This window comes from Bos javanicus, chromosome 19 (assembly GCF_032452875.1).
Source record: "Bos javanicus breed banteng chromosome 19, ARS-OSU_banteng_1.0, whole genome shotgun sequence".
NCBI classification, from domain to species: domain Eukaryota; kingdom Metazoa; phylum Chordata; class Mammalia; order Artiodactyla; family Bovidae; genus Bos; species Bos javanicus.
The window spans coordinates 53,923,576-53,948,636 of NC_083886.1; the positions used below are offsets into that span (position 1 = coordinate 53,923,576).

Sequence of the window (25,061 nt, forward strand, 5' to 3'; positions counted from 1 at the left end):
ATGACACAGGGGCCATCAGCAAGGCCTCTACTCTGTCCACACGACCTTCCTTTGCTCATCCGTGATGGCCAGGCGGACGCAGCCGAGCAGGGCATCCAGGTCACTCCAGCTTTCGGGGGCCAGGCTACTATATAGACAGGGCACTTTATCCAGCTCAGCCTCCTCCTGCCTGGCGGCCTCCAGGAGCTGGTCCTCTGTGGTTCCCAGCCGCTGCAGAGCCTTCCTGCCAGGGCCGGAGATGGGAGGGTGGCTTAGGGAGAGTTTTGCACCTGTCTCCCGACACAGAGCCCCAGAAATCAGCTGCCAGCTTGGAATTCTAGGGGCCTGGGTGGACCGATGATGCAACAGCTGTCTAGATGCCCTAGACATGGGTGGCCTGATTTGAGGTAACCCAGCCCCTCATGAAGAAAATACAGTTGGGGCCCTAGATGATGTTGTACTAATGGAAGGTGGTCTAGTTTACAAGTTCAGTTCTCAAATTATAAAGGAAGCAGCAGGACATCTGGGTTTGTCCCAGTTATGAACCAAGTAGTGTTTTTCAGTCTCTGTCCTCACCTAACATGGTTGGACTGTTAACTGTACCCCAGGAAATGTATGGACTTAGCCGAGGTCAGGTTCTAGGGTCTCACCTTACTGTCCTCTGGGTTACTCCTGGGGGCTGGCTGCAGGACCTTTGTCCTGGATGTTGCGGGGGAACTGATCTGTGACACTCTGGGGCTGGCACAGGGTGAGATCCTGGAAACCCCGACACAGGCTCTGGACATGTTCACCGTGGGCCTCACGGGGAGTTCCAGAGCCTGTTCAAACCCCACCACTGGCCCCCAGGGGTGCACCTACTTGAATTTCTTTGCCACCTTCTCATTGATGGAGACATGGATAATGATGGGGAAAATCTCCATCCTGTGCAGGACACAGACACTGTCCAGCTGGATGTCCAGGAGGGCGTGGGTGTTCTGGGGGACGTGGGGAGAGAAGTGAGCCTTAGCCTCAGAGGACACGAGGGGAGCCCACACTCAGGGGAAACATGGAGAGAAGCATACAGGCAGGACTGAAGTTTGCAAAGGAGATGGGGAAAGAATTTGGGCATGCCCCTTTGTATATGAGCATGTTTCCTGTACAGTTTTAAAAGTTTCCATCCATTTGACTTTTCACTTCTGAATTAAAAATCAGAGGCCACTGGGATTGAGGGAGGCTTTGTGTGGAGCTCAAACCCTAGGAGTTGGTGGCTCCATCAGCCTCTTTGGGGGTTAGAAGGAGATGGGGCCACTGGGCCTCTGGATCATAGCTGTTCCTAACTGCTTTGTATCAACAGAAAATTTTATCATTCTCCGTGAGCTTTTCATATATTTGTCTGAACCTTAAAACATGGAGTGTTATCTCCATTTTATTCATTCATTTAACAAATGTTTATTAAACATCTGTGTCAAGGAAACAGATTCAGGGAAGTTAAGTCTTGCTCAAGGTCACATGGACCTCACATGGCAGAAACAGGGTTTGATCTTTCTGTGATGGAGCCAGAGATGAGCTAAGCACCGATCCTGGGTGCTCCAGGGGTCTCTGGAGGTTGGCCCTTCCTGCCTTCTCCCCCCGCCCTCCTCTGGAGATGGAGTTCCTGCCAACCCCCATCCAACCCCTTACCTTTCCCATGAGGGACTCAACTGCTCTGCGGGTGACACAGTAGAGGCCACCGGATGCCTCTCTTTCCTGGATGATGTCCCCTCTCAGGCTGGAGGTGTCATACTCCTCCTGGCTCAAGTACTCTGAAGGTGACAGTTGATGGGGATGTCACACACCCAGCTGCTCCCTCAAGAGCCCGTGCTGAACACCCCCCACCCCCACAGACCCCTGTGAGCTCTAGGGAAAGCTCTTGCTAGGGTTTCCTCTTTATAAACCTGACCCTGCTCTGTCTGCTTGGAGGAGTCTGTGCCCTGCACATTCACCCTAAACTCAGACACAGCGGGTGCCCAGTCAATGCCAGGATGTGAGTGGATGGATGGAAGGTTGGGTGGAAGGAAGGATGGAGGGAAAGAAGGAAGGATAGACAGATGTAGATAAACCCCTCTCCCATCACTTCCCAAGCCCCAAACTTACATATGCAACTTCTTACACCCAAAAATCCCTTCAAGCCCTTAAATCAGTGGTTCTCAACCAGGGGCAATTTCGCCCCCAAGGGACACTTGGCAATGTCTGGAGACATTTCTGACTGTCACAGCTTTGGGGGAGGGGCTCTGCTCCTGGCATCAAGTGGGTTGAGGCCCAGGTATCTTACCCATCTGTGATGCACAGGACAGCCCACAATAGAGAAGGACCCTGAATGTCATGCCCAGGCTGAGAACTCCTGCCCTGTATAAACATGTTAGAACACACCCCTACATTTCCCTTCTTCCTGAATAGCACCCCTCTCCCAAGTGAGAATCGTATGTGCCATCCTGCTAGCTTCCACCCTCCAGAGCACCACCAGACCCTGCAGACAGCTCTCGGGACTACCCTCTCTTCCCTGCTGTGGCTTTGCTGTACCACCTCCGGCCCGAGTGTTCCCGTGGTCTTTAGCTTCTCCAATCTGTCTTCTATTCTGCTTTCAAAACAGGCATTCAAAGATCAGGCCTGATCCCATCCCCTAGCCCACGGCACTTCCAGGCACCCACCGCCTCCTCCCCGTCCTACTTCAGCACTTTGCACATTCTGCAAGGCAGCCTGGACTGCCTTGTTCTGCTCACAAACGCCTGCCTGTCATCCCCACCCTCACCCCTACCCCTCTCCAAAGAATTCCCCTCTGGGCCACTTGTGGAGCTTAGACAAGTCAGCCTGCCACGTGTTTAGGTGTCTGTCTCCAGAGGCGCAGACTAGACACCCAGGGCCTGCAACCCTCTGCACAGAGCCTGACACACAGCTGGTGCTCACTGGAGGAACTGTGTGGCCCACACTTGCTCCCCTCTGTCCCCTCTGTGAACTCCAGGAGAAAAGAACAGGGCCCTGTTCACCCTCACATTGTAACCCGACTCTCTGGACGGAAGAAAGTGCCAAGGAGCTAACTCCTGCCCTCCAGCCAGCTGAGCCACCTTTCCTGCAGAGCAGGGCCACTGGGACCCAGGATTCCCACTGGCCAGTTCATCTCAATGGCTCTATATTGAGTGGCTTTGGGTAGGTGGATGGAGCCCTTTGGTTGTATGACTCCATGAAGTACAAACCTAGCTGCCAGCAGAGCTGTGCTTTGCCCCACCCCTCCCCCATCCCAAATCCATGTCCATCTGAAACCTCAGATTTTCACCTTATTTGGAAAGAAGATCTTTGCAGATGCTGTTAGTTAAGAGGAGGTTGTACTGGAGTAGGGTGGTCTGAAATTCAATGACTGGCTCCTCATAAGAAAGTAATGTGAAGGCAGAGGGACACACAGATGAGGAGGCAGAGATCAGTGTTAGAGTCACAGGCCACCATCAGCCACCAGAGCAGGCAGAGGCAGGAAGGATGCCCTCCACCGCAGCCTTTGGAGAAAGGGCAGCCTGTGGAGACATTTTAACTTCAGACTTCCAGCCTTCAGAACACTAAGAGAATACATCTCTGCTGTTTTAAGCCCCCTGGTTTGTGGTCCTTTGTTTTGGCCACTCCTCTGTCATCCACCCCCTTGAAAGCAGATACAGCATTCTGCCAAGGCCTCGCCTTGCCACCTGACAGTCAGGTGGGACTCCCAGGTGAGAGCGTACCTGCTGGGCATTTCTTAAACCCTTGGAAGAGGCACAGCTTCTCAATCAGGATCTTCCCGACCACCCTGGGCACGAAGAGCACAGGCCGGGGCCGGCTGGGCCTGTGGGGGTGCACCAGGGTGTAGGGCACCAGGGTGAAGCAGCTCTCGGTCCAAAAGCACACGGTGGAGGGGTCTGTGGGAGGAAGGAGCCGCAAGTGGGCTGGGCGCCGGGCTGCAGCAGCCCCCGCCCCCAGGACGGCCTGTGTCTGCTTTGCTCGCTGCTGCAGCCCAGCCCCTGAAGTAACGCGGGTACACCGGGCTCCTGCACGATGCACCATGGCCTCCACACCTGCCCTGGCTGGTTTCTTTGTACTTGCTGATTAGATGTCCTGCTTCTCTAGGATCACCTTTATAGGCTGCAGCTTAAACTCTTTTCCCTGTCTGGCTCACAGGGAGGATAGAAAACCTGAGTTTATCCTTCCAAACAGTCTGGAAGCTTCCTGTGTCTTCTTCCTTAGCCTCATCCTCAGGGACACATGATCCCAGTCCTTCCCTCCTTCCCTCTCTCCTCTCCTGGTCATTTCAGTAATATTAGATGCAGGTTGGATTGGGAGGATCCCCTGGAAGAGGGCATGGCAACCCAGTCCACTTTTCTTGCCTGTGGACTGAGGAGCCTGGGGGCCATAGAGTCGCAAAGAGTCAGACATGACTGAAGTGACTAAGGACACGGGCACTCAAAGCACTTTTCAAGAAAATAAACTCAAAATGGTTTACCTTTCTCTAAATTCACTTCTGCTTATCTCATCACACAGTTTTACCTGCGCAGGGGTCTGTGCTGTGCTGGCCCCTGTCACAACCACTGTCCCCCACCCCAACTGCTATATTCCCTGGGACTTTTAAAAACAGCAGCTGTCTGAGGGCCCACTGGTTTGTGGAGTGTTGGGCATTTGGAGAGTATTTAGACTTTACTATTCTAAAAGGACTGCTGTCCAGATGACTGTACCAGGGGCTTCGGACCATCTTTTGGGGTAGGTTACAGAAGTAGGAGCATCAGTTAAAGGTCACTAAGAGTGTGTAACAACTGCTTTCCAGAAGGGCACATAGACATCCATTATGATTCTTAAAACAGATTCTGGCCTAGATGAGTGGTGGTATCCTGACCAAGCTGCCCAACCACTGTGGCCCCTGAAGACCCTCCACCAGCTCCACCCACCTCACCTTCTACCCGGCTCGGGTCCGACTGGCTCCCTTCAAAGCTTGACCACAGAGGGCTGGCCTTGGTTCTGTCCATACTGACAATGCGGACCAACTTCTGGGCTCCCCCAGACGACTGCTGGATGAGGGAGAAGGAACGTCAAACAGTGCTGGAGGCCTGCCCCCCCCCAAATTCAGGGTGATCTCTGGCCCCAGGCTGCGCCCACTGAACAATCAGGAGGCCCAGGCCCCATGGCAGAGGATGGGAGATGAGGGGTGGCCAAAGAGAGTCCTCAGGCTGAGCCCTCCCTACGGAAGGCAGGGAGTGGGAGGCAGGAAGGAAGAGTAGGGTTCCCCCAGGCTAGCCCTGCCACGATCCCGGGGGCTGCCCTAGTGCCTTGCTCAGGGGCAGCTGAGTGTTCTGTGTCGGGGCAACCTAATGGTGCCCAGCCTCAGTGGGGAATAAGAGTGGGGTGCACATAGTGGGCAAATGGGGTGACCTGGGAGCAAGAGGCAGGGAGCATACACAATATATCTGCACATAATAGATCTTGCAGGCTGGGCAGTATGCAGACCCAAGTGAAGGTTTGAACGGCGGGGAAGAGACACACCAGGTCAGCCCACCTCAGGTCAGCAGCCTACACTCTCCACGTGGGACCCTCAGTCAGTGCCCACAGTTTTCCAGCCCACCCCAGGTAGGGCTATGATTTTGCAGATGGAAGGAGGGGTTGACTGGGCCCCTCCCTCAGGATGATGTGAGTTGGGAGAGAAGGAAGGCCAGTCGGGGGAGAGGCAGAGCTCACCTAAGGGGGACCCCCTGTCTAGGACCTGGACTGACCGGGTGAGCTCCCCACCTCACCTTGCGGGTCACGGTGCTCTGATGAGCCATGTCCTGGAGGAGGGCGATGAGCAGCTGCTGAGCCCTGTGTGGAGGAGAACAACCCCAGCCCAGCTGCAGGGAGGGCTGGACGGGAGAGGTGGGCCCCTGCACAGTGCTCTGGGACATCCCCACTTCCCCCACCACGGTCATTCACCCCAGCAGCCCAGTAGTCCCCTGGTGTTCTTAAACACCTGCAGAGCCCCAGCCCGCCCCTGGAGATGCTAACTGAATTGTTCTGAGGGAGGGTCCAGGCAACACAGTCTGAGTGGGGTGGAGGCCATCACTCCAGGACCTCACTAGTCCCAGTGTGGCCTGAGGATTTCAGCCTGGCACCACCTAGAGAGGGCCTGGAAATGCAGAGTCTCAGGCCTCTCCCTGCATCTGCTGAGTCTGATCTCCAGGTGGCAGAATTTGCAGTGAGGCTTGAGAGGAGCTGGACGAGACACCATGCTTGGTGCCTTACGGTTGATCTACTACAGAACGTGATTCTGAGCAGGGGAACTGTTGCTCCCAGAAAGGGTGACTGGCTGTCCCAGTTGGCCCGGGACTGAGGGGGTTCCCCAGGACACGGGGCTTTCTGATAGTCCTGGACACACCTGCACGATGGGTCACCTTCCCCCAGGGGACACTGGCAATGTCTGGAGAGATTTTAGGTTGTCAGCACTAGCAGGGGTGGGGCGCCAGGGGCACTACTGGCATCCAGGGGTGGAGGCTGAGATGCTGCTCAGCATTCCAAAGTGCCCAGGACGGTCCCCCACAACAAACGATGAGCCAGCCCCAAACATCCATAGTGCTGAGGATGAGAAACTGGTCCCACATACCCTAGAATGCTCTAGGACTCAGGTCCATCCCTTTTCACAAAGGAAGCCCATCTAAGCAGTGAACCTGGCGGGTCGCACATTGGAGATTCCACTTCTTGGAGGTGCCCCACCCCATATCCCTGGGCAGTGAAGGGAGCCTCGGGAAGGCTGTTTCTCCAGGGCAGGAGGGGACCTCCTGGCTAAGCAAGGCCAGGCAGTGTCCCCTCCTCTCCCCCGGGCAGGTTCCTGGGCTCTCTCTCGGGTGTGGGAGGCCAGGACGACTGCTCACCGTGTGTAGTTGGGGATGGTGCCATGCTTGGTGCCCTTGGTGCTGTAGGGGCCAACACGGTGGGCGTGCCAGCAGCTGCTGCCCTGGAACAGGGTGTCTGTGACATGCAGGATGTCGTTGCAGCGCACCTGAAGCTCTCCCTCCGCCCGCCCCTCCAGGGCCAGATTGACCCGGATATAGAAGGAGTCCCCTGACGTGGCCACTTTGGCCTCCAGGTCCTGGACCAGCTTCTTATAACCTGATCAAAGAGGACATGGGAACAGGTAAGCCCAAGGCCGTGACGCCCCGTGAGGACAGTTCTGCTTTGGGGGCCACTGTGGACTTGGGGCGCAGCCTGGCTCTGCAGTGAGCTGGGAGCGTTGGCATCGGTGGCCTCTGGGGGAGGGTGGAGAGGATAGCGGAGTGTGTACCCTCCATGTTGACCTTCACTGACAGACAGCAGAAGCCATTCACCCTCTGGAGAAGTCCGACGGCCCGCTCCAGGGTCATGCCCTCCAGGACAGCCTTGGACGAGGGCTCAGTTGCCTCGTAATCCACCTGATGGAAGATCATGAGGGTTACTTCTGTTGACCAGGTTTCTGCAGCTGCGGTCTGAGTGCAGGCATGTGCCCTGCAGGAGACTCACTGCTTCCCAGACACCCATCTGCCCCTATCAGAGCCCTGTGTCAGGACACCCTGTTGCAGGGTCTCCAGGCTACACACATTCCCACCCCGGATCAGGTACTTAGATCGCCACTGGGCGCCTAGTTTCCGCTCTCCAATATGCTCCATTCTAGAGCATTCTGGAGCAGAGTCCTCAGCTTGGGACTGAGGACATCTGGGGCTGTCCTGGGCCCTGCAGGATGTTTCGCACCTCTCTGACCTCCACCCACCAGATGCCAGGGCACCCCTCATGTCACCCTTCCCCAGCTGTGAAATCCACAGGGCTCTTATCCACTCTTATCCATTTGTTCCCAGTGTTGTTTTGGTTTAGGAGAGTAGATATGTTTACAATGAGAAAAACAGAGATGTTTTTAATGCTATTAGAACGGAATTGGCCCCATTCAAGTATCAGGACTGTCTCATAAAGGGGATCTGTTGCTTTAACCACAATGTGAGCTGACAATTGAGAATCTCACCAGGACTGTTAGAAGTGTGACGAAGGGCTTTTGTGTTGGGTGGGCTGATGCTTACGTCAGGAGCTCTGTGTGTGATCATTCGAGACAGAGGAGAACTCAGCTCAGCCCATGGATAGTGGGGAGAAGCCGTGGGGTCCATGGAATCCTGATTGACAGTGCAGCCCCTCCCTCCCCCTCTCAGCCCTGCACCCCCTCTACACCCCCCTACCCTGGAAGGAATTGGTGATGCCTGTTTTTCAAATTTCCTGCTAATCTTAAAAGGCCTGATGCTTAATAATTCTGCTTTTGTTGTTGCTGCTGTTCAGTCGCCAAGTCATGTCTGACTCTTTGTGACCCCATGGACTACAGCATGCTGGGCTTTGCTATCCCTCACCATCTCCTGGAGCTTGCCCAAGTTCATGTCCATTGAATCAGTGATGTTTTTAGGTAACATCAAAGTGACCTCCCTGTCCATGTGCTCACTTAATAATAATTAGGTTGTACATTTTTGTTTTCTGCAGTTTAATGGATATTTTATAGTAAAAAAAGTTTTTGTGTGTCCCCAAGGGTTAAAATTGTGAATTTTAGTATGTGTATTTTAACACATACACATGAAGTGACAGTAAGATTATTACAATTAAAAAAAAAAAAAAAGCCCACATCAGAATCTTTCGTAATCTCTATCAGAAGATTCCTGGGCCAAGATTGCTTCATCTCCAAAGCCCGCTCAGCTGGTGCATAGTCCAGCCTTCAACAGCTTGTAGGTCACCCTCGAGTTCAAGGATGTCAGGGTGGAGAAGGGCACAGGGTTTTGATGAGAGTCACCAGGACAGTCTCTCTAGTCATTGTGTTACTCTGTTTTATGTCAGCCCAAGAAAAGAGCGTGGACCAATCCAGTAATCCATTGTCAAGTTGAATCCATGGCTGCCTGGGTTACCTGCCCCTCACGCTGACCCTACCCTCAAGAGGATGCTCGGGGCTCGAGGGGCCGGTGCCACACTCACCATGACAATCTGGGTGCCGGAGCGCAAAGCCATCTCATCTGCCGCAGAGCCCGGGGTGACCCGATGAATGAAGATGCCTGTGAGGTTCCCGCCAATAACACTTATCTGCTCCAGCAGCGCATCCCCCTGGAAGGCCAGCACGGTGACCTGGCTCAGGATCTTGCGGGCCGGCCTCCGCCTCACTGGGAAGCAGCTGCAGGAAGGGAGGGGCCGGAGCTCAGGTGTCCTTGAGCAGGAGCTTAGGTCTCCCCCTGGGTCCCCTCTAGTCCCAGCATTCTGGAATTCTCCTTCCCAAGCCTCAAACAGGCTGACAGTGAGAACACAGTCCTCACTCTGCTCTGCCACCTGCTAGCCCCAGCCCTCTGCTCACCTGGCGGAGAGATAGAGGTCCCCAGAAGACGGCTGCAGGCTGTTCTCAGATTCAGGGAGGTCTAGGAGGAAGCCAGGGGCTCAGGTATGGAGCTGGGCCAGCCCTCAAGGTCACCCCACTTTAGAAGGAGTTTTGGCTCACCCGTGCAACCTCAGTGTCACCTCTGCCCCTGCCGCAGGCACCCCCCCTACTTGTTCTGTGTTTTGCTGAGGCAGAACCTTCTCTTGCCCCTCCCTTCCTTGATGCCCAGAACCTTGATTCACCTCTGCTAAAATAGAGGAGGCTGGTGGGGAGATGCATTTGTCAGGGTTTAATCTACATTGTGTCCTTTTGCAGTATCTGAGTTGCTAGCATTTTACAAAATAGGGAATCTGGAATCTGGATTTCTGTCTTCACTTGAGAAATCAAATCTGGCATAACTCTGGGCCTGTATTTCTGTGTGGCAGCCACCACTGGCACTGGTCATTGGCTGCCTCCTGACTCCCAGGGCACCCTGCTCCCAAGCTGGCCACAGCAGGACTCTGAGTTGGCAATCTGCAGGGCTAAATGTCCTCAGAGTCTCCCCAAGCCCATCTGAGGCAGATGGGCTGCCCCTAGCCCAGGTGTCAGCCTCCCTGCACGTAAGGCTGCCCTTCTTGCCTCCTGAGCTGCTCAGAGAACCAGCGGGCTCTCAGACAGCTAGTGGTCGCCAGTTGCAGGCAGCCTGTGCCCAGCTCACAGATAAACATACACTCGTGCTCACATTCAAAGCCAAGTGAAATTATACACTCCCAATGAATTTGATAAACCAGGACTTGATGCACAGTCATGACAAAAGGAAAAAAAAAGAGCATTGACTCATCCTGTTTGTGATCTCACATCCAGGTTGGTTATATCTGGGGTGGAGCCTCTGTTATAAATAAAAATGGCAATGAATTTGTAAGAGGCAAGGTTTCTGGTCACGTGACCCACAGAAAGCCTGAGGCCATCAGTCCTGAAGGGGCTGCCAGGCGACAGCGTGGGGATACACGCACTCCCTGGAGGCCATGAGGTGAAATTCAGACAAGATGCTAAGCTCCCGCTCTGTGCAAGGCCCAAGGTGGGGGGCAAGGCCCGTGAGGGGCCTGTGCCTTGAGGAGACAGGACCAGTTAAGTGACAAATATGAGGAATAAGCCACAGGAGAAATGGGAATGTCTCAGGTGCCAGCATGCAGCAGAAATGTTCCCAGCAGGCACCTCAGCGAGGAGCAGTGAGGATGGAAGCCGGTTGCCCTCTGGTATCACTGGGAGGCCCAAGTGTCCGTGGGTCAGAGCAGGGAAGGACAGAGAGAGGACGTGTGTGTCTGGAGCTATCTGAACTTTATGCTGAGCTGGATGTGGAGGTGAATGCAACTCCTTTAGCCTCCAGGTGAAAACAAAAGGAAAGTCAGTAAACACAGCACATCTGGACACTGGTTTGAACTGCCAGGCTGTCTGGATTTTCCCAGAAGCTCAGGTTAGGGCAGGAGTCAGGTTCACTCCTCTCTGCCCCTCCCCTGGGGTGTATCACCTGCCTCCCTGAAAATCCCTGTCTTCTCCTTCCTGGCTCTGCCAGCCCAGCTAGGGGTGGTGGGGTGGCTGCAGAGGTTTGGGGGTACACTCACCTGCCCGGTCTACAATCTCAAAATCCAAGTCTGCATTGCTCTTCTTAGCACCCAGGGAGCCTCCCTGGTCCACCTCCAGGATTTCTGGGCAGCCGCTGCAAAGCATAAGAAGATGGAAGCCAATGTCCCAGGGAGCCACGGGCAGCTGGAGCCACCTGATCCTGTCCACAGCCCCACTCTACCTGGAAGAGCATGGGTCTTCCCAGAAGTCCTCTGTGGCCCGCTTGCACAGAGATTGCTGGCTGGGAGGCGCAGGGCTGCTGGAGCGGAAGCTGTCCACCAGCTCTCGGCTGGATGTGGCACTCAGGTCAGACCAGAGCTGAGACTGGGGGAGGACACAGCAGAAGTCACCACGGGGCTCTCATGGGGATCCCCTGGGACGCTATCCCTGTTGCCTCTACTGTGTAGAGTGTAATGATAATAAGCCACAGCCTCCCACTGACAGGGTAGAGGAGGCCAGAGGAGGGGAAGGAGGAGCAAAGAGCCAAGCCACATTACTTGAGCACCTACTCTGTGCTGGGTACTCTATTAGCTACTTCTAGATTTTACGTTGCTTCGTTCTTTATTTTTTAAGTTTTTTGGCCACCCTTTCACATATGGAATCTGAGTCCACACCCCCCTGCAGTGGAAGTGCAGAATCTTAACCACTGGACCATCAAGGAAGTCACCTGTATCACTTAGCTCTTAATGATAAATCTCTCTGGTGGGTAGCACTGTCCCACTTTGGGGTGTCCCAGGTGGTGCTAGTGGTAAGTAATGTGCCTGCCAATGCAGGAGACATAAGAGATACAGGTTTGATCCCTGGGCCGGGAAGATCCCCTAGAGAAGGAAATGGCAATCTATTCCAGTATCCTTGCCTGGTGAATCCCATAGACAGAGGGGTCTGGTGGGCTACAGTCCACGGGGGCCACACAGAGTCAGATGTGACTGAGCATCTGAGCACACGCACTGTCCCACTTTACATATAAAGCAACCGAGGCCAGAGAGGCTAAGTTGTTGGCTAGTGAGGGTCACGTGCTGACGGGGTGGAAACATGCAAGATGCAGAGCGTGGAACTGGAGGATGCAGGTGAAATATGTAGATCCAGCTGCAGCTCCCCTGTTCACTTGATAAGCCTTTAACATCTTTAAGCATCTCCTACGTGTCAGACCCTCTTCTGTCCTGATAGACGAGGTCTGGTCCAGCCCCAGCAGTGGTGGAGGCACCGGCCATACCTCAGAGGAGCTGCCGTTGCTGTCATCCCGCGGGCAGAGGGCAAACATACGCACCAGCCGCTGCTTCCCCTTCGGACAGGGCTCCCTGGCCCCCACCTCCTGCTTGGGCTGCCAAAGACCCAGACAGGCTGGTTAATTCGGGGAATATCCTAGGTTGCTCTTGGAGTTTCTACCGAGTCGCAACCCCTGTATCTCCAGCTTCCTGAGTGGTTTCCTTTCCTGGGCTTCAAGGCAAAACATTTATGTCCCCTTCTCCCAGCCTGGGACACCTGGCGCTGTGGGAGCTGGCCACCAATGGGACATGCAACAACCAGCTTGGTGACCGCATTTTATCCCCTTTGGATAATACATGTTATTCTCTCCTGGTTATACAAATAATAGATACTATATGTATATCTATACATAGTCCACAAAGAACATTGGTGGGGAAGAATAGGCCAATTAGAGAAGAAAGTAAAATTGACCCATCCTCCCACACTCAGAAATAGAGCAGCCAGCAGTTTGCTATCTATTCGTCAGTCTCTTTTCCATGCATATGTATATATTTTTTAACATGTTTGATGTGGCAAGTGGGGGAGGGAAGAACGGCTGGGACCCCTTCTTAGGGAGGGGAGGGTCTGGCTGTGCTTCCCAGGTGTCCCTGGGCACCTCTAGAGTCTTGCCCACCCACCAGGATGTCTGGAACTGGAGCTGCTGGCAAGACCATAATTAGAGGTTTTACAGTAATTTTAGTTCTTTGAGAATGCAGCTTCCTTCGTTTCTATCACTCAGCTCTCAGGTAGTTTACTTTCAAGCATCCCAGGAAGACATCACCCACTAGACCAAGTGACTACCTGCACAGCTTCCTAAGCTTGCTTTCTTCATTGAGTGCCGCACATTCCAGGTTCCAGAACCTTCCACCAAGCTAACCCTTCTATGACTTGCATAGTATTAGCATAAAAAGAGATGCAGAAGCAGACTCAGCCCACCCCACTGGATACCATCAACCTTTGATCACACTACACCTCACAGGAGCCAGCACTGTGGCCAGAGCTGAATCCGGTGGTGCCAGCAGGCCCGTGCAGCCGGCTCGGCTCTGCCCTGACACCTGCATCCTACCCCCAGCAGCGCTCACCCCCGGTGATGAGTCGGCCTGCACCCGCAGCCGCTGGACCTGCTGGCGCAGCTCGCAGACCTGGTCCATCAGCTCAAACACCTTCCTGCGGAGGGCGTCCTTCTCGGTCAGGTTCTGAGAAATCTCCATCTGGGCTCCATCCCTCGCCGAGTAGGCCTGGGAGCCGAGACGGAAGACAGAAAGGATCAATGTCCAGAGGATAAAGAGGGTGTGTCGCAGGAGTCCAGCCAGAGAAAGCCCCTGTTTCTGGCCTGTGTTTACCCTGGACTCTCTGGTGTGCAACACACACAGCTTGTTCTGTGGCTTACCACCATTTATGATTCATGTAAAAGCGAGCAGTTTCAGTAACAGTCAATAAGGGGGTGCACACAAACACCTCCTGCTAGAAATGAAAGGAGGGAAGATGATGTACAGCAGGCATGGCAACAGGTAACAGTGGCGGGGAGCTGAGAAACATCCTGGGGACCAAGGAAAGAGACCTCAAGTCTGGAACCTGCTGCCATTGAGGTCAGGTGACCTGGCTAGCCAGCAATAAGCCACACCCAGAGTGGCCTTCCCAACCCTCCTGAGACCCCTCGGGGACTGCACCTTCGGTCCTCGGAGCCCCTCAGCCCAGCACCCAGGCCAGCCCCTCACTCCTCCCGCCGGGTACCTGGTCTCGTTCCTTCTGCAGCTCGACCACTTGGCTCTGCAGGGCGTTCATCTTCTCCTTGTAGATTTCACAGTCCACCTTGGTTTTCTGGAACTGGAGCAGGGTCTGCTCCTTCTCTTCCCAGTACTGGACGGAGGGGGACAAACATGGCCCACGGAGGTCAGTGACTCCGCGGGTAGGGCTGAGGATGGGGGTGGGGGAGCCTCGGGGAGAAGTGAGGGAGGTGGTTCTCAAGAGGAAATAAGGTGAATTGACGCTCATTTCTTAAGTGCTAGATTTCAGGTGCATCTAGAGTTACTGTGTTGATTATATTTTAATTTGATCATCAAAATATGCATGGGTCATGCATGTCAAATTGTGTTTTGTTTATTCCATGTCCCAAAAGGCATACCTATTTTCCCTCTGCCCACCTCATTCTCTTCCACTGTCTCCTTTCTCTCATCCTCCCCTTGCTTTTTACAGCAACTAAATAAATCCCTGGCTCTCACCCTGGGGCCCCCACGCACTGGAAATCACTCTGTGTTTTAATCGCTTGTTTGCCTGACCTATTTTCTCATCACCCCACAAAGTGGACGTGGCCTTTAGCATTGGATTCTGAACTGGTGTCCAGTCTAGTTTGACAAAGGAATAAGCAAACAGGCCAATGCATTACTTGGGCAAAGTTGGTTTTAAGCTCAGTATAGATTAAAGAATCTGCTTCCTCATCCAAGCAGCCCGGCCCCTAAACACGGCCCAGCAGTGTCACCTGCTTTCGCTGTCTCTCAGCAGCCACCGCCCGCTCCCTCAGAGAGTGGATGCGGTCCACCAGCTCCTGCCTGCTCTCCAAGGCCTCATCCAGATTCTGTTCCAGAATGTCCTTCTCCGCCTGGCACAAAGAGATGTCAGCCCAGGGACCCTGACCTCCCCAAAGGCCCCAGGGAAACATCCCCATCATCTCGTCCCCAGGACAGGAGGCAGGAAGCTTCGAGTCCGGGTGTGGGGACGGATTTAGCTTTATTACTGCACGTCAGGCAGGAAAAAAGGCAAGGTCAGCAATCAAAATGGGGAACATGCATTTCGGGTCCACGTGAGCGTGGCTAGAAGACAAAGTACAGGAAGCTGAAAGCCTCTGAGGGTAGTATAGCGCCTCCTTCTTTTTGGCAGTTTCAGCCTGCTCCCAATAGATCCAAAGGCAGAGGCTTCCAGGAGGGCGAATATCAAGGGCTGAGGCATTCCCTCTTCATGCTCACTTTTCTGAACGATGGCACAGTTCAGGCCGGGTGACCCACACCCCATGAATGTCTGTCGAAGGGCTAGTTCAAAAAATAGGTATTTATTGATCGAAAGGGACTGCAGAGGAGAGGCAGATGATTTGCATAATTTCAGGGTGCTGGCGACACGAACTTCTCTGCATCTTACAGTTCCCCACTCCCCCGTGCCTGCCTGAGCAGGATGGTGGAATATTTTGCAGGCAGAAAGTTCCCCCCTTCCATAACCTTAATGCTAATCTCATTAATTATAATCAGCCTCTATTTACTCCAAAACAACGTAGCAGCAGCAAACGAGCTAAGACTTTTGAATACATGCACAATAGCTTTCAATTTTGCCAGCATACGGGGTCTGGAAAGAACAGGAAGGAGGGGTGTGAGAAGGGGTGGTGAGGACGAGTCACTAGGTTTCATCTCACCCAGACCTTAGCTACACCTCAGTGGAACCACCTGTCAGAAATCCCACAGTCTGGAGGCCACAGGCCAAGGCCAGTGACACTACCTGCTGGCCACCAGGGAAGGAAGCTGAGCCTTGGGGGGAGACCAGGGCAGGAAGTTGAACCTTGGGGGCACCAGGACCCACCAGGCTGAAGGTCAGGGAGCGGAGCCTCTCATTCTCCTCCTTCAGGCGGCTCAGCTCCTCGTCTCCAGGCTCCAGGTCGCTGGCCATCTTCAGGGACCGCTCTCGAAATTCCCGCTCACAGGAAGAAGACATCTTCTCTCGCTGCAGCTCTTGCTTCATCAGATACAGCTGCCAGAGAGGAGAAGGTCACTGCTGTTTCTCCACTAGACCAGGAGCCGGGTGTGGTCCTCAGCCTTTCTCCTTAGTGATGATGCTTTTCATACTCAAAAAGGTCCCTCTCCCAAGATTTCAAAATCCATAAAGGGTTTTACCTAACGAATAGTCCCTGTAGGATGATAAAAGCATTTTAGCTTTATCTTACTGGGAGGCGTAGGGGTTAAATCACTGAGCTGAGGTCCCCAGGAACAGAGAAAGGAGCCCTTGCCATCGGCTCTTGGATCTGACAGCCAGTGCAGCCAGGGATGAATGGCCACTAAGCCTCCTCCAGCATGGCCCTGCTTCTCCGCCTTTCCACATTCCGCTAAACATGTCAGGTGAAGTGGGAGGCAGCAAGAAGAAACCCCGGGGGATCTACCGGAATTAGAGGTTTGGGTGTGAACTCATGATATCTAAACTCTGCACATGTGTGTGTCCATGCATACCTGCATGCATATGTGCCTACGCATGTCTGTAGGTGTGTGTACTTGTGTATCTATGTGCATGTTTCCTAGTCCTCTCTGCTAAAACGGCTGAGGAGCAAAGACACCCCAGTAGCAATGAGCACACCTAGAGCCCAGTGGTCACTGAAAGGAACTGGGGCCCCTTGAAGAAAGGGTTGACTTTGGAGCTGAGGTGGAGTGGGTATGAGATGATCCTGGAATATCTTGTGATGATGCAAAGAAAGTCAGTGCTAAGAAAACTCAACGGCATGTCATGTCCCAGGACACAACATATTGAAGGGGTTCCCACTGCCAAATCTAGGACACTTTGAGCACCAAACCAAAGACAATAACATGTTACAGATTATTGGAGATAGGAATCCACGCATCTGTGCCAATAACAGATGCACAAGTGGGGAAAGGAAAGGCTACCTCTCACAGTCAGGATGCTGAGGGCCAACTGGTCACCAGGGGGAGCACTGGAGATGGGGCTCATCATTTTGCAGCCACCAGAGTAAAGATGTGCTCAGGCAAGAATCACTGGTCAGGCTAAGTCCAGGGGGAGGTGTCAACATGAAGCTAGGGTGCTTGCTGGCCTTAAAACACCTCTCCCATACCCCCCAGCTGCAGGGAGTAATAGTAAGAGTACTTTGTCAATTTTGGTACAATACCTGATCCTGGACTAGAGGGAAAATGCCATAAAGAATGTACTTTAGGTCAACTATAAAACTGGAACACATACAGTAGATTTAAGGATTATATGACTGTAATTTTATGAAGTTGGCAACTGCACCACAATTACATAAGAGAATATCCTATTTTTAGGAAATATACATCAAAATGTTTGGGGGTAAAGGACCATGATGCGTTCAACTCAAGTAGTTCAGGAAAAAGTGTGTGTACGCATGGGGAGAAAAAGAGAGAGAGCACAGTGATAAAGAAAAGGTATGTGGATGTATTTGTATTTGTATGTTTATCTGTATGTTTTTGGGTAAATTCAAAATTCTTTCCAAATAAAATTTAGAAAACTAAATCAAACAATGCCATAGTTAAAAGCAAATGCCAAAATGACAAGGAATGACTATCTTCCATAAAGAACTCTTGTAGATCAATAAGAAGATACAATAATTATCCCCAACAGAAATATGAGTAAAAGACTGTTGGGGTCTGAGGGGGCTTCACTAGTAACATTCCTGTTCTCCCATCTGTATCCAGGACCAGCTGAGAAAGATAAAGGAGACAATAGAAGTCCCTTTGGTTACTGATGCAGTTGGAGGGGAGCAGGGCTGGGTGGTTCCACTATTCCGTAACAGCCACCACTGCCAGAATAGCCAGACAGTCCCCCAGAGGTAGGACGGGGAGGAGGGCTCCCCATCGTGGGCACTTCACAGACCAGGTGATTGCAAGGCAGGGTGGACTTGAGACCACATAGCCTATTCGAGGGGACCCTGGTGGAGAAGTTTCCTGCAGGGGTGTTGCAGGGAGTGGGAGTAGGGGTTCCAGGAGATAGGCCAGCAAGTGCGAAGGCCCAGAGTGGGGAGCAGCAGGTCAGGATGGGCACCCCGAGCTGTTACCTCTTCCTGCAGGCTGCGGCAGCGTGTGGTGGCCAGCTCCTTCTCCTGCAGCGCGTTGCTGTAGTGCAGCGAGAGACTCAGCATCTCGTCCTTCAGCTTCAGCACCTCGTGGAAGTGGGCACTGACCTCGCGCTTCATGCGGCTGTGGTCGGCCTCCAGTTGACGCAGGCCTTCAGCGCGGGCCTCGGCCTGGTCCAGGCGCTCCTGCAGCTGCTGGCACTGCCGAAGCAGTGCCTCCTTCTGCCCCTTTTCCTGGCTCAGCTCCTCCTGCAGGCTCCCAATGGCTCCAGCCAGGCACTCGGTCAGCTTGGACGTCTCCATAAGCCCTGAGGGACAGGGCAGGTAGGCCAAGGGCTCCTCGTCCTGCAGGGTCTTGCTTCCTGCACCCACACTCTCAAGCAGGGCCCCCACCCTAATCTGTGGGTCACCGTAAATGCTTCCAGGCTCAATAGGACTCAATATTTTGGTTAAATAAATAGCATGACAGGTGATTTCTGTCCCCTTTCTTGGCTTCCCTGTGGGACCTGGCTGTTTAAACCTAACTCCCCATCCCCTGCCACCATCAGCTGAACCTTGCTCGATGTTCATTCTCATGTCATCCTAAGGAAAACATAACAAAGAACATGAATCTGTATAACAGAACCCTGAATCCCATAAATAGGGGCTGTGATGACAAATAGGCTGAAACACTTTCTTACCAACAGTTCTGAGTGATGTCGCCCTGCCCCTTCAAATACCTAAATCTCTCAACAGCTCCTCTAGAGAAGCCTAAAATGACTCAGTTAATAAACAAGACTTCGCCTCCCACCTGGCCGGTATAAGTCTTTACTTAGCAGCTCCTCTCCTTTTTCCCACCACTGGCCCCTCCCAAGAGCCAGAGCTGGGCGGGACTGGGCAGGACCGAGTGGGGACCGGTTCCCTTCTGCCTCAAGCACCTCAAGGTAAAGGTTTTCTAGGAAAGGACACACTACCTCTTTGCCTGCGCCTCGCAGATGCAGGTTTCATGCCCTGTGAGGGGTCTGCTCTTGGTGTTGGATAGTTAGAAACAAAGCTTTTCATTTATAACCCAAGGTCATGGACTCTGCCTACCCACCCTGACTAGGGTTAGTGTTTGTGTGGAGGGTCTCCTCACCCCCCACAGTCTGGGGGGTGTGGTTGGAGCACAGGGACAGGAATGTCTGCCCAGTTTGGAACAGCCTACAGTCAAGGAGGGACACCTCCTCACCCCTGGTTATATCACCAGATCTCACCACTGAAGTTTGTGAAGTCCACGCTGGGCTGCAGCCCAGTGACCAGGGTGTAGACATCAGGGTTGTGGAACTTCAGGCTCTCCAGGAAGGCAATGGCCCCATTCTTGCCTCGAGTCTTTAGCAAATCCAGCAAGTACCCTTGGGAGAGAGAACAGTCTTAGCTAGCCAGGTACTGGCTGGGCTTCCCATGAAGGAAGCAGAGTACAGCAGGGTGGTGGTCATCCTTGCACATCTAGGAATCAGGAGGTCAAAGCAGTTTTCCAGGGTCAATTTACTACTTCCATGATGGTGGTCAGACTCGAAAGGGGTCAGGCTGATATTTGTTGAGGAACTGCTACAACCCAAGTGCTAAGAGTTGAGAATAAAAGACTCAAAGGGATAATCGTTGCTCTCCAGACCTCTCCCAGGTGTGTTGTGGACACATGCGTACACACATGTACAAAGCAGGTGGGAGGAAAGAAGCAAGTAGCAGTGCCCAGGGTCCAGTCCCAGAGAGGCTCAGGCCTTCCGAGCCCACCTAGATTCCATCACTCTCAGCTTGAATTAATTTCTCCCGTATGTAATGGTCATTAGGCAACAGGCACAAATACTAGCATATTGATAGCTACCACTTACTGCCTGTTTTTGAAGGCCCAGGCTTTGAGATGAGTATCTGATAAAGAGTAACTCATTCCATTCTCCTAACAACTTCATATGATGAAGCTTTCCTGTTTTTGAACAAATAAACACAGCTAGTCAGACAATCAGAATCAGCTCCAAAGACATCTGGAGTGGGTTGAGTTGTGGCCCCCAAAGTTATGTCCACTTGGAAACTGCCAATGGGACCTTGTTCAGAAAAGGCTTTGCAGATGTAATTAAGGTAAGGATCTCAAGAGGAGGTCCCCCTGAGTTATGCAGGTAGGCCATAAATCCAATCACAAACATTCTTAGACAAAAAAGGAAAAGACAGAAAGAAGGACATGTGATGATAGAGGCAGAGACTGCAGTGATGTAGCCACAAACCAAGGATGCTGGGGCCATCAGAAGCAGAAAAAGGCAACGGTTTTCTCCCCTAGAGCCTTCAGAGGGAGTTCAGCCCTTCTGACACCTTGATTTCAGGCTTTTGGCCTCCACGGTGTGAAAGAAGATGCTTCTGCAGTTTTAAGCCACCCAGGCTGTAGTCATCTGTGGTGGCATTTCTGGGGCACTAACCCAGTCCCATGACCTGACCTCAGGTCACCTCAAGGTCCTTCACCCCCTGCCCTCACACAGGCCTTTCCAGCACCACCTGCGCCAAGCCGGCTCTGCAGTGGGCTGGGACACAGGTCCTCACCGACTCTCATGGCCGTGTTGTTGAACCTGGGGCTGTGCAGCACCTCCTCCTCATCCAGCTGGTCCAGCACCTTGGCCTGGCGCAGGTAGGGGGTGAGACGGCTGGGGAAGATGCTGCGTACAATCCTGCAGCGGTGGTCCTCCATCATCTCCCACAACACCTCCTCATCCAGGGAGGTCAGCGAGGAGTCCGTGCGGCACAGCTCTGCCATGGCCCGGCCTCAGGACCCTGGATGGGAAGGGTGGCCACGGAGGGCTGGGGTCAGAAAGACACAGCTTCCTGTCCAGGAGGTCTTTCCATCCAAACCCTCTTCCCCAAGTTAGCAGTAGGGAGGAAATGACCAATTCAGAGAGGTTATGACACTCGCTCTGGCCCAGGTGTCCTGTGACCAGCAGGAGGATGCTGTCCATCCTTCTTGTTGATATCAAGTCAATCCCTCAACCAGGAGCAGAGCAAGCAGAACGGGGTTTCTTTTGAATTCAGGAGACTGGATTTGCCTTTAAATCTCAGGAAGCTGCCCCTGGCCTGGGGAATGGGTGTACTGAATGAGGGTGACATTACAAACCATATGGATGGGGCTTTCCCTGGCGGTTCAGTGGTTAAGACTCTGTGCTCCCAATGCAGGGGGCCCAGGTTCAATCCCTGGTCAGGGAACTAGATCCCACATGCTACAACTAAAGATCCTGCATACTACAGCTAAGGCCTGGTACAGCCAAATAAACAAAAAATAAAATAAAAATCTGTCTCATTGAAAAAACAAAACAAACCAGATGGATCTAGAACGTGCATTCTTAATAGGTGTGACAGAGCCCCCAAGGGGTCAGAAATCGATTCTTGAGCAAAAATTCTTACTCTTCTGTGTACTAGAGTAGGTTGCCGTTTCCTCCTACAGGGGATCTTTCTGACCCAGGGATCGAACCCAGGTCTCTTACGTCTCTTGCTTTGGCAGGCAAGTTCTTTACCGCTAGCGCCACCTGAGAAGCCCATATAAAGCACAGATGTGCATAAACAGACAGTATATCTGTGAGGTTAATATCTCATGAAAGGGTGATTGGGGAAAGGGGAGACACAATCACATCCAAGCACAAGACCTTATGTTAAGAGGACCTCAGAGGACCCCCTGCCCAGACTGCCAGCCACAGAACCCACTCCAGATGCTCCCTGGCTTTGTAATGAGTCACCTCCACAGGTGTGCCCTCACCTGAGCCCCTCTCCTCCCTCCAACCCTGGCACAAAGTCACTAGCCCACTGATACATCTAAATAAGATGCTTTTAACCTGCAGCCTGTTTTAAGCATCCTAAAAACGTCCTGCAAATGATTTAAAATATCCATATACCAGTCACACAGATTCAACCCATCTTAACACTTTGTACCTGGTCTCCTTTTTAAGGACACACAGTTAGAGACAGCCCAGTTCTGTTGTCTCCAGGTCCTGTCCCTTGCTCTCTTCCCACAGGTAACTTCTGGACCATGTGATGCATATGAATGTGTCCAAAATAACACAGGGCATCTTGTCATATGCCCCCGGGAACCCCATAAACAGTGTGGTACTGGGCATGGCTCTACACTCAGCCTGTTTATTTTTTTGTTGTTTCTTTTTGCCATACCATGTGGCTTGTGGGATCTTAGTTCCCCCACCAGGGATCAGATCCGGGTCCATGGCAGTGACAGCCCAAGTCTTAACCACTGGATAGCCAAGGAAGTTCCTCAGCCTGTTTTTTGAGGTTTAGCAAATGGATACATGCAGCTTGATCTATTTTTAAACTGTGTACTGAATTCAATTATACTAAGAAACCACAGTCGGTGCTCCTGTGGATGGGCCTTAGGTTGTTTCGCCTTTTTCTCCAACACACGCAGTGCCACAGTGACTGTCCGTGTACATCATCTTGAGCACAGGCTGGAGAGTTTCTCTCAGACCTGAGAATTCATATGATTTGGTTCTTTTCATTTGGAATGGCAAGGTGGAACAGCTGGAGTCAAATACCTGTATTTTAAAAAAAGCTTTTGGCTGTACCACACGGCATGTGGGATCTTAGTTTCCCGACCAGGGATTGAACCTGTCCCCCTGCTTGGAAACTCAGAGTCTTAACCACTGGACCACCAGGGCAATCCCTCAAATACCTCTTTAAGAGGTCTATATACGACAAATGCTTGAAAACTACAGCAAATCAACCCTTGTAAACTAAGAAAACAAGGAGATGGTCACTGGAGGGTCCTGTCCCCATGGACAGCCCCCTACAATCCACGCGAGGGGCCCCATCTTTAGCGAGGACTCACCAAAAACTGCTCACATTCGTTTTCGCAGGCACTCCTCGCCGTGGGATGGGATCCCGGGTCCCCTCTGAGGCCAGGTGTGGTGCCGGCAGGACGGGGCTGGGCGAGAATAGCCTGAAAACCCGTGCGAAGATGATCTCATATCTATCTCAAGCCGCATGACTTGCACAGAAACTGAGTTTTGGCACCAAAGACTAATGCAAACTGTTCCAGGAAACAATTCGACAGATCTTTGATCCCTATCGTCTGCTCAGGAACTATAAAAGCTTCCTTGGGGCTTGGAAGCAGGCTTGTAGAAGGAAAGTGAGCTTTGAACCCTAGGAGACCAAGGAGAATGCGCAGGTGCAATAGTCACACAGTATCTTTGTCACCATGGGGCCAGACTCCACTGATACCCTTCCCCTAAGTCTTGTACTCAGAAGGAGGAATCTGCCGACAGTTGTGGGTGGGAAAGGGGCATGGGGATCTCACTGGTTGAGGAAGAAGAGGGAGCAAGCCAAGAATAGGAGTCCTGCCCTTAGGTGGTTCATTCCTGGTTTCTTCAGGGAACAGTTGATGGATGCTTAGGAATCAGGGTTTTATAGGTTGAACTTTGTCCATGAATTAGGGTTTTATATGTTGAAGTCCTCACTCCCAGTACCTATGAATGTGGTTTTATTTGGAAATCATGGCAGATGTGATCAAGATAAAGTTGTTAGGGTGGGGCCTTGAATCCCTTATGACTTGCTGCTGCTGCTGCTGCTAAGTCGCTTCAATCGTGTCCGACTCTGTGCGACCCCACAGACGGCAGCCCATCAGGCTCCCCCATCCCTGGGATTCTCCAGGCAAGAACACTGGAGTGGGTTGCCATTTCCTTATCCGATGCATGAAAGTGAAAAGTGAAAGTGAAGTCGCTCAGTCGTGTCTGACTCTTAGCGACCCCATGGACAGCAGCCCACCAGGCTCCTCCACCCATGGGATTTTCCAGGCAAGAGTACTGGAGTGGGGTGCCATTGCCTTTGCCCTTATGACTTAGTGACCTTATAAGAAGAGAAGCAATCCAGAGACAGACTTACAGGGAGAAGTCATGTGACAACCAAGGCAGAGATCAGAGTGATGCTCATAGAAGCCAAGGGTCACCAAAGATTGCAAGCAATACCTGAGGCTCAGAGAAAGGCATTGAGCAGATTCTCCCTGAGACCTTCAGATGGAGTCTGGACCTGCTGGCACCTGGATTTTGAATTTCTGGTTTTCAGAACTCAGGGCAAATACATTTCTGTCATTTTAAGCCATGCGGTGTGGTAATTTATTATGGCAGCCTTGGAAAACTAATACATATGTGCAAAGGGAATTTGGAAACTGGCTCAAGTCCTGGAGTGCCTGGCCACGTCCAAGCAGTCAACTACACACTTGAATGGAAGGCTCACGAGCTCCTGGGATCTCTACCCAGTAGAAGTCTGCATCTCTTTGGTTTGGCCTTTCAAATCGGGATGACCTACCTTGCATCAGGACCAGCTGTGCAATCCACAGAGCCCAGTACAAAATGAAAACATGGGCCCCTAGTTTTAAAAGTTTCCAGGAGCCCAGAATCCTGCTCCGGCGCCGCCGAGCACCGCCCGCCTCAACCGCCGGGCCCCGTCGGCTCCTGGGACTCACCGAGCCGAGAAGAGGGAAAGGCAGAAGAGGCTGCGTGGAGGCGGCGGGGGCGCGGGCGGAGGCGGCGCGGCCGGCCGCGGCTGCCACTAAAAAAATAAATAAATAAAAATAAAAGTTTCCAGAAGTTCTAGACAGTGACAGCAGAGTGTTAGACCAAGCACAGGGTCCTAGGGACAGGTTACATCCATGAAACTGGCCCTGATTTGCATGATCAAGGGGTCTCCAGGCCCTCATTATGTAATTTATGCCTAAATTCCTATCTCACCCAAGTGATTCTTTTGTGATGATCAATGCCCTTCTGTGAGGTTCTCTTTTAGATGTCACTCGGATAATAAGCATTCACTTCTTGGCACCTAGAGGTGGGTGGGCTTGTCAAGAGATGGAGGGCCAAATGAGACGCTTCTTCTCTATGGCTGCCAGACTGGTGACCTGGGGCCAGGGCAGGCTTTAACTGGTCAACCACCCAAGGACCCAGGACAGAGGATCAATTCCAGGAGCAGTCCTTCCCAGCCCCATCCAGCCCTGCCTCAAAAGGCCATAGTCTTTGTTTTCTCAGGCCCTGCCTATCCTTCTGAAAACCAGGTGTGGCAGCAATAATGTATCAGGTGCCCAGCCCCAGTGCTTGGCCA

The 25,061-nt window shown here is 52.5% G+C and overlaps 1 protein-coding gene and 1 non-coding gene across 6 annotated transcripts; one reads left to right on the top strand and one right to left on the bottom strand.

Moving 5' to 3' along the window:
- Window positions 1-27: 27 nt before the first annotated feature.
- CARD14 (caspase recruitment domain family member 14) lies at window positions 28-24,341 on the bottom strand. Of its 5 annotated transcripts, none has more exons than XM_061392641.1 (21): window positions 22,801-23,602; window positions 20,523-20,777; window positions 19,211-19,348; window positions 17,961-18,286; window positions 15,749-15,916; window positions 14,664-14,783; window positions 13,919-14,044; window positions 13,267-13,422; window positions 12,153-12,260; window positions 11,121-11,263; window positions 10,939-11,033; window positions 9,317-9,377; window positions 8,947-9,139; window positions 7,256-7,382; window positions 6,846-7,083; window positions 5,736-5,799; window positions 4,901-5,015; window positions 3,702-3,875; window positions 1,639-1,760; window positions 838-953; window positions 28-223 (listed from the first exon to the last, which is right to left on the bottom strand). In XM_061392641.1, the coding sequence occupies exons 2-21, from the start codon at window positions 20,731-20,733 to the stop codon at window positions 28-30; spliced, it is 2,997 nt and encodes a 998-aa protein (XP_061248625.1). In that variant the 5' UTR covers window positions 20,734-20,777; window positions 22,801-23,602. The 5 variants fall into 5 exon arrangements, 3 of the variants coding, with proteins under 3 accessions (XP_061248625.1, XP_061248626.1, XP_061248624.1); XM_061392642.1 differs by having other exon boundaries at window positions 4,901-5,012; window positions 20,523-20,750; window positions 22,801-23,601; XM_061392640.1 differs by having other exon boundaries at window positions 20,523-20,750; window positions 22,801-23,600.
- Window positions 21,104-21,176, top strand: TRNAG-CCC (transfer RNA glycine (anticodon CCC)). Its single transcript has one exon. It is a non-coding gene; the product is annotated as a tRNA-Gly (tRNA).
- Window positions 24,342-25,061: the final 720 nt, after the last annotated feature.